At 29.1% G+C, this 9847-nt stretch overlaps 1 protein-coding gene across 1 annotated transcript; it reads right to left on the bottom strand.

Moving 5' to 3' along the window:
• Positions 1450-9638, bottom strand: LOC104767773 (replication protein A 70 kDa DNA-binding subunit C-like). The gene is made up of 9 exons (XM_010491755.1): positions 9336-9638; positions 3020-3102; positions 2817-2941; positions 2655-2739; positions 2485-2548; positions 2137-2318; positions 1923-2046; positions 1685-1843; positions 1450-1599 (listed from the first exon to the last, which is right to left on the bottom strand). Exons 1-9 carry the CDS (start codon positions 9636-9638, stop codon positions 1450-1452), a joined length of 1275 nt encoding a protein of 424 aa, XP_010490057.1.

The following is a 9847-nucleotide window of genomic DNA, read 5'->3' as shown; positions in this document are numbered from 1 at the left end:
ATTTAACCATAAATTTATTTATATAGTATTGGTCTGATTAATATATCATAATTATTGTTACATATAAATTATATCAACTTATAATTTAACTATTTATTAGTAGCATTATGTTATTAATGTACTTTTGGTTGGATCATCCTATCGTAATCATTATTAAAAAGGTAATTTCATTGTGTTATCAAAACGAACACTCGAGAAACTAATGAAAGTGATAATATCCCTTAAAAAAAACAAAACAAATTATAAGAATATCATGATCATAATTATATAATTAAAAAGATATTATTATTAAATATTAAAATTTAAATTCTAAAACGATCTTCGAAAGTCAGTCCTTTGTCGTGTTAGATCTTTGCATCCATATTTTGTTCTTCTCACACCAGATAGATCCAGAAGCACCCTTATCATATGTGTTAATTGACTCGTTGATAGACATCATATTGTATTCTATCCAAGTATCAAATTTAGATTTCTTGTTCGTTGATTTCAATATACTATCTTCACTGTCAACAATGAAACTTTGACCGTTAAGATGCGCCAATGAGTTCTCTTCAGAAGATCTTGATTCTTTCTTGGTTTTTCTAGATTTTTTGTTTAGTGCTTCCGAAATGCTATCCTCAAAATAGAAAATTAATTGTTCTGGTTGAAGCTGCGAACGAACTGCATATTCATTAGGACTTGAACCTTTCTTGGTAGATCGACGAAGTTCAGATGGACGTTTCATTATGATTCTTCACATATACATTTAAAACATGTGAGTGTGAAATAACAATGATACAAAATATTGTAAAAAGCTTGAATTTTGCATTACCTCTTACGTCAAGCAGCAAGAACTCACGAATTGGTTTAGTTTTTTTTTTCAGTTGACATGGTACAATAATAAGAGTTATACATATATATAACATGTAGAAGATAAGTTTTCTCATTTGAAAATATTATATTTCCTCAAATTTCGTATTGAATATTCACAATATTCAAATTTACCATTAAGTTTTAAATATAAAAATATTTGTTAACATAATCTTTAATGTTTGATTTTCCTAAATTTTCGTATTGAATATTCAGACTATTAAATTTTATCATTTATTTTTAACGTATTATCGTTCTTTTGGTACTTTAATTTATTTTAAAATAGTTTTACTTTTGGGTTATAGGAATAACTATCAATATTTCCCAAACGATTATATGTTATGTTTATTTACTTATGTCAAGTTATATATATAAATCTTTGTTTATTTCTAACATAATACCAATAAATCACTAAAATAAATTAAAATCAATATCAAAACGATTACATGTTTTGAAGTGATTGAAATTGTCTGAAATAATTTAAACTTTCTGTAAAAAAACATAATCCTAGTAAAAGACTAAAATTAATTAAAACCAATACCAAAACGATAACATGTTTTGAAGTGATGGAAATTGTTCAATCTCAGGGTTCAGTTTTGATCATTTTCCATAACCCCCGTTCGACACAACATTGCTTTCTGTATGATCTCTCTTACATAAAGACAAACTCGTTTCAGCTGGTGCGATATGCAACTTATGATCGTTTGTATCTGAAGAATTATTTGAAAGTTCATGCCTTCCATAGAGTTCCTACATTTAAATTATATACATTGAGATTAAAAAGATATAGAATTCATAATGGTATTATGGGTTTTTATTTTTTTTTCTTTAGTACCTTGCCAAATTGCACAACCATGTCATCTTTTTCCCAAAACTTTTCGACAACATAAGCAGACTTGTCGCTCTTTGAATTATCGATTGTAATCGAAATTTTAAATAGCATAGTCTTCCCTATTAAGAACGAAAGAGATTCAGGAATAACTGCAATATCCTCCTGGCCATAGGTGAACACTTGATTCAATATTTGTTTATATATTTTTAAACTAAAGGAGTTCAAATGTTACTATACTTACTTTAGATTTTTCCAAAGCCAGTTCTTCAGCTTTTTTTCCAATAAATAGTTGAGCAAGACCGTCAAAGAAGAGCAGTTTAATCTTTTGTGAATTTCCGTATCCAACATGAAGTATGAGTTTATACCTTTCAAATAGTTAGGCATAACTTAAAATATATATATAGTTCCAAATCATAAATCTTAAGAAACATTTCAACAATCTAAGTGAAACTTACTTGTAATCAACATCCGTAACATCAACATCACAAACTCCACAACTATAAAGTAAATCGTTTCCAGACTGAGATTCTAGTGGATACGGCTGCACTTTCTTATTACAAACTTTACGGGCAATATAATACCATTTAGGCAACACTTGAACATAATAAATAGTCGCGATTGTCACACATGTTCGCGCCTGTTAAGAGTAAATCAAACGTTTGTTTCCTTAAAGAGTTTTCAAAAACAATTTAAGTTACATGATATCAATTTTATCTTTAGAAAAATTACCTCAAAGTGCATAAACGATTTGGTCCATAGTACTCTTTTCGTTCATAATAAAAAAACTCCTCATATAATGTCACCTTTGTTTTTTGAGGGCTTGGTTCATCATCAAGTTGTACTAAATCAACAGCATCAGTGGGCAACCTATAAGATTATGATAATAATAATAACATTTAAACGAATATAGCATGTCTCGCCGAATATTATAGAAGTGATATATATATGTATATATATATACATATATACTTACTTATTTCGAAACGCGTCTACTTCAGGCATAACTGGATTTATCATAATGTCGGTAGAGTTGAACGCATTGGAAATACTATAGTTTCCTGAAATTTGGATTTATTTGGCAACATCAGATTTGACAATCATAAGTTCTAAGATTTTTCAGAAAGTCGGTAATTACCTCTCCACTCCTTCAAGCATGCAAATCGTATTACACAAACGACAACAGTATCTTGATATTCTTTTATCTGTGTATCAAAGTCCTTTGCAAGATCACCCCACACCGTGCAATTCAACCCGGTTCCACTATATTAAGAATATATATTGAGATATTATATTCGAAAATAATTTTAATTATAAAGAATATTTATTAAGGAATCATACGTTAAATCTTGCAAATCGAAACTCAATTTGACATTATCCTTCCCTTTTGTTTTGACGCTATCAAGATTTCCGACATTAACGATCTGACCGATAACATCTACAAAAAACTACATATGAATTAATATATTTTTTTCTTAAAATAAAATTTTGAAAATGAAGTTAACAACTCACCAAACAATACATTCTTGTCTAATTTTCTAGCCAAGATAGAAGAAAATTTCTGAAATTTTTTTTTTCTGGAACACGAACTGGGAATTCATCACATGGTTTCACTATAGTGGTTCTATAAAAGACAATTTTAAATCCCAAAGAACTTGTGTAACATCCGCGAACCAAATATTGGGATTTGGGGATGGGTGTCGATCGACACCAGCTTTTCTAGTTCGACCAAATTGTTTTAATTCGCGGTTTTGGGTTTGTTTGGGTTAATTGGTTTGTCTAAACCGAGTATATAAGGGAAGAGGCGACCCAGGTCGAGGGTTTTGGATGTTTTGTCGCCGTTGGCAAAAGAAAAGAGAGAAAAGAGAGAGTTTGTGTTCTTTAGATATTTTGACTTTTTCTTGGAGGTGTTTGGTGAGATCTGTTGCTGTGGAAGGGAGGATTGCTGCTGGGAACGAAGGAGAAGCTTCCTAAGGTGTTGTTTGCACTGTTTCTCAACCAAATCTTCCTGCAAAAGAGGTGAGTGCATGACCATGGATTATCTAAGTCTGAGAATCCTTTGTTTGCTTGATTTGTTGTGTTTTGTGGTGTTGTTCTTGCTTGTGGTGGTTGTGTTATGGTTCTTTTAGGTTTCTAAAGCTTTTGGGTGAGTTTGGGACGAATTGGTGATGATTGGAAACGGAGATTCGATAATCGGCTTCGAGTAGAACGTGTCTGCGGAGTCGGTGTCGATCGACACCACGTGGGTGTCGGTCGACACCATGTTGTGGCCAGTGTCGATCGACACCTCTCTGGTGTCGGTCGACACCAACCTGTCTGTTGCGTGGTTCCCTGGTTTGTTTTGTTTGTTTGTTGTTTGTTAAATATTGGAATCTCAGTTGCTTGTGTGTATAGCCCAGTAGATGGGAGTATTGCCTCACTAAGTATTTGTGATAATACTTATGCTTCTCAATTGTTGTTTGTGGTGTGCAGGTATGTGACGTGGAATCATTGCCATGAGGAAGAGGATGATCTAGGGTCTCGTTTGTGTGTTGTTGGATATATTGTTTATGTTGGAATTTTGGTTAGCGTTATGCTAGGTTGATGGATAGAATGTTTAGGAATGTTATTGTATTGATGATGTTTTGGTTTTGTATTGTTGGTATGTTTCCGCTGTGCATATTGGTTATTATTCGTTTAATGAGGAGTTGTGGTTCGGGTTAGTTTAATTGAGTAGTATGGGATGCTTAATAATATATTATATTTATTATAAAAAAGGGTTGTTTTAACTTGTCTTATAACTACTATCATAATCTACTAAGATTAATGTATCAACTATCTTAGACTCGCCGACAGCAAATTGGTTCTGAAATCTGCTGACCAATCCATCTTCAATAGATGCATGTATCATTGTACCCTATATATAACGATTAGAAGTTAAAAAGCTATTATCGAGATTTTCTAGAAATATGATAGAGATATCAATTAAATATTACGTTTAAATATTTTATTAAATCTTACATCACTGTCAACGAAGACCATCTGTAGAGACTTGAATGACTTCCAAAGTCTTATGATACGGACTCTAATTTTGTAATGGTCTAGCGCTGGGTTGAGATCGCCTAACTAAACAAAGGGAAGAACATTCATCTTTTTAGAAGTCATATTGAGTTGTGCATATGAATTTTTAACACATTAGCGTATCAATATATATAGAGATGTTATACAACCGACTTGATTTTTAGAGTAATTATTTACCTTTTTTTGTTAAGACGATAATGATGAGGAATGTAAACATATCATATATGAATATTCTAAATATGTTTACTAAATTAAAAATTAAATTTTACATATTTATACTTCTATAATTTTTATGAAAATCATCAAGCACTTGTAAATTACCATATGTTGACATTTGAAATAAACATTTTTTTGTAAATTATAATAATGGACTTTATATATAATCATTTCGCAAATCTCTACATGTCGTCATTTGCAATCAACATCATTTTTTAAATAATTTGAAATAACGATATTTAAATTTAATATAACTCAATATCTTTTAAAATAAAACATTAACCAAATGTGTTTATCAATAAAACCATTAAATTACTTAAATTCAAAAATCGGAACTGAACACAGTACTCAATAAGGATTTCGATGCTTCTCAACAGCAAGATGAATATAGGAGTCTAAGTGCACCACTGTATTTTGGAGAAGAAATAATTTAAATCAGTATTGTCCATATCAATTAATCATTAGAAAAAAAAGTTTGATTTATTAGTTACCGTCATTTCTTTCTAAAGAAAACAAAATAATTATGGAATAGAGAAAAGTTTTGGAAGAGAGTTAAATGCAGAAGTTAATAAGTTAATGTTTTAGTTCTTAGATTTACAATTCGAGATTAGGAATTTATAGGGTGCTAATGGTTACATTGAAAGTTATGACTCCAAGAGACGTTACCACTCACACCTATTGATCAAAAAATTGAAAGATTTATGAATATGGAGATATCATCGAATTATACAAACGGAAAAACTGTTTTGAATACAAAGGGGAACTAACATAATAAAAGACTTTGATTTCTGTAGTATATAATAAATGAAATAATATTATATCAAATTAAAACCCAAACTCAATATCATAACGTTCTAAGTATCATATATTAATCTAAAATTTTAAAAAACCATATACTTTTAAATTAAAAAATCAAAATTTCATATCAGCAAAAGCATCTAACATCTGTGTGACTTGAGGACATGGAGGATTGATAATGACATTCGTACAATTGTGCACCGTGGTTGTCATCCATTTATCTACATTAATAAAGTTTTAATAATTAATTAACTTATTTTTTTTAAACAAAGTCATTCAAATAGTATCAGCAAGAAATATTTCGAACCTTTATTACTCTCAAGCTTGCCAAAACGTAACACACATATGATATCACGGTCACGATGTATCCGATGATCATAGAAGGTGTTCGCATAGTCCTTTGGTAAACGACATGAGAAACGATCACCCCTACAATTTTACTTATTTGAGAATTTTTTAAATTTATGGGAATTAAAAACGTAAAGCTTATAAAATTAGAAAAACTTACTCAATATTTTCTAGAACAACAAACAACTCATTCCATTCTTTGTATGGTGGACCTTGTTCAAAGCTATTCCAACACTAAACACTCTTCCGATAAGATCTGCAAATATTTTTCAATAGTTAAAGTAATCAACCACTTCAAACTTAACTTATAATATAATGATAAATTGTTACCCTTACCTACACAATAAGCAGAATCTAAATATCCACTTTAGTATCATTGAATGATACAAAAGAAAAATTGATTTGAAGACAAAGGAGGAATTTTCTTAAACCATGTCACATCTCTCCAATGTATTCTAAAGCGATGGTCAGTTGGCCTAAAAACGCCATCAACATTGCTTAATGTGAAACTTGATAACATTATCCATTCACCTTCTTCCAAATCGTTTATAAAGATGTCACTATAAGGAGTACCCATCAGTACATGAATTTTCGTACCCTACGTAAGCGTTATACATAAGTACATAAAGATTAAAATAAATTTAAATAAACACTATATAATTAAAATTATACCTTCTTATCAACTACAATCAAGTAAAGAGGATGACGACACTCAAACTTCCTCAGTATTTTTACATTGATTTTCCACTCATGAACGAAGGGGTTTAGGTCGTTCACATCGGAAAAATAGTCTCTCTTCCTGATCTTATTTTTTATAGCATTGGATAAAAGGTTAGCCATATTTTTGTTTGAAAGACCTAGACTAAAACGAATCTTACGATTCTGACTTTTAATCGTATTTATATATACATAATACAGAAAATATGTTTTTGGAATATTTACATTTTAAGATATTGTCAAAATTCAAATATTTATCATCGGCAAAACTTAAATGGTAATTGTACAATTATCATTAAGTACCAAATATATTATATATTTCTGATCTTTTAATAAATTCCGTTTTATATAAGTATTCAATATTTTTGTAGATAATTACATTCAAAATTATGGTATCACCATAAACATTTCGGGATAATTAAATAATTTAAGTATAGTTTATGTTTTTTTTTCTGATTTTGATTGAAAACCTTTTTTTAAAAAAAGATTCAATTTTATTTTTTAAATTTATATTATCTTTATAACCACTTTGTAATTGCCCTATTTAGTTAGTTGGTATATCTATATACTATAATAGAAGTCGATGATTAAATCATGCTATAATAAATCTTATGATTAGTCATTTAGTATAGTTTCAAATTATTTATTTTAATATCAAACAATCTTAATGTCAATTAATCTATTAATACTATTATCTCTGAGAATTATTTCAAAATAAAATTCATGTATGATAATCACCAAATTTATAATATATTTAAATATAAATATATCAAAATAAAATCCAAGATCAATATCATAGCGATTTAAATTATATGAAATAACACTTTTAAATTTTTAAAATCAGTTCTCTATTTCGGCAAAGGAATCAAACATCTGCATGACTTGAGGACATTTAGGATTGATAATGACCATTGTACAATTGTGCACTGTTGTTGCCATCCATGTATCTACATAAACAATGTATAATTTATTAACATATTTAATATTTTATAAACCAAGGAATAATAATTTTATAAAATAATTAATATGAACCTTTATTGCTCTAATTTTGGCAAAGCGTAACACACGTGATATCACAAACACAATGAATCCAGCTATAAAAGAAGTCATTCGCGTAGTCTTTTGGTAAATGACATGTCAATCGATCACCCCTACAATTAAACTTCTTTTAGAATTAAAGACATTAATGAGAATGATGTTCACAAACTCGATAGAATGATTTACTCAATATTTTCCAAAACAGCAAACAACTCATTCCATTCTTTGTATGGTGGACCTTCTTCAAAACGATTTACAAATCTTCCGATAATATCTGCTCATAAAAGTTCCATTAAAAGATAAATTATCATTTATAAATTAAATTTATATTATTAGTTTTTTCTTTCATCTCACCTACAAAACAAATAGGTTCTAAATTTCCACTTTTGATATCAATAAATGATACAAAAGAAAAAAACTGCATTGAAGTCAAAGGATGAATTTTTCTAAACCATGTCGTGTCTCCCAAATGTATCATAAAACGATGATCAATTATCTTTAAAATCCCATCAACTATGGTTAGTGAGAAACTTGATAACATTATCCATTCACCTTCTTCCAAATCGTTTATAAAGATATCACTTGAATATTTTTACCCTACATTAAAGAAATATATAAGTAACATAAAATTATAGAATTTTATCAAAACGCGATGTATACTGTAAATATACATTATCATCAACTACAATCAAGTATGTTGATTTGAAAAGTGGATGACGGCACTCAAACTTCCTCAGAATTTTGACGTTAATTTTCCACTCATGAGCGAAGGGGTTTAGATCGTCCATATCGTAAAAATAGTATCTCTTCCCGATTTTTTTTAATAGCAGTGGATAGAAGGTTAGCCATGATTTCAAAAGAAAAAAAATCTAAGGAGAAAACGAAATGTACAATTTTGACTTTAAAAGTTTGAAACAAATATATATATATATATATATACATAATACAAATATTTTTTTGGAATATTTACATTTTACGATATTGTCAAAACTTCAATTAATTTATCATTGGATAAAATTAAATGGTATTTGTACATTTATCAGTAATCACCAAATATATTATTAGATTTCCCACTTCTTTTTTAGAAAATTACGATTTTTAAAAGTGTTAAATATTTTGTAAATATTGCATTGGATAAAATTAAATATTTTTTAGAAAATAACTATATCACCATGACTATTTCTGGATAATATTTAAGTCCAATACTAATTTATGTTGATTTTAGATTTTTATTGGAAAACTTAAATATTTTAAAATTTCTATTTCGCAGACATGTCAATATCTATAATTTATGTTATCGTTTTTACAAATTTTAGGATTATAGAATAATAAAATAATTTTGACAGATAATAGAAACTCTATTCGAAGATTTGAAACGATAATGCTGAAATTCTTAATATTGTTAACCACTAAAAGTAACACAAAGTTTATCCCAATCAATATTAGGAACAACACATTCTTTTACATTTTTCTCAATTACAGCCCTAACTTCTTCTAACATGTTACGCTCTGCAACCAAGTCGATATGGACCTCCAAGATATCATTCATTTGCGAGAGTTGAGCATCGATCTTTTCAAGTTGACACATGAGGCCGATAAATTCTTCCTTCTTTTTCATATAATCTTTCACCATATCACGGATCGCAGTGAAACGTTTATTCGTTTCCTTCAGAACCACATCTCTCATTTTTTGAAACGCTTGTTTAACCTTCTCGATTGCTCCATCTTCCCATTCGAAATCTGACATGAGCTCTTTGCGTTTCCTCGAACTTTCACCTTCCATCGCAAAACCTGAATCTATAATATTGAAAACTATAATCTTTCAAGCCAATAAGGTAATAAACGAAAGTTTAAATACATAGATTGAGATCTTACCTCAAAGATACAAATTTTTTTTCTTTCTTTCTTTTTTTACTTTGTTGAGAGGGGAAACCAAAAGGTCACAACATTGAAGAGGCGTATAGATATAAAATGCTTAAATATTTGTTTATA

This window comes from Camelina sativa, chromosome 19, assembly GCF_000633955.1.
Source record: "Camelina sativa cultivar DH55 chromosome 19, Cs, whole genome shotgun sequence".
NCBI classification, from domain to species: Eukaryota; Viridiplantae; Streptophyta; class Magnoliopsida; order Brassicales; family Brassicaceae; genus Camelina; species Camelina sativa.
This window is presented reverse-complemented; position numbering and strand designations above follow the sequence as displayed.

What these genes read in the sequence shown, in the direction of transcription:
- LOC104767773 (XM_010491755.1), bottom strand. Translation starts at nt 9,638, where the DNA reads ATGGAAGGTGAAAGTTCGAGGAAACGCAAAGAGCTCATGTCAGATTTC. An exon ending in GTAGACGCGTTTCGAAATAA is followed by an intron (nt 2,549 to 2,654) that starts GTAAGTATATAT and finishes ATAATCTTATAG; the next exon opens with GTTGCCCACTGATGCTGTTG. An exon ending in TGGCTTTGGAAAAATCTAAA is followed by an intron (nt 1,844 to 1,922) that starts GTAAGTATAGTA and finishes ACCTATGGCCAG; the next exon opens with GAGGATATTGCAGTTATTCC.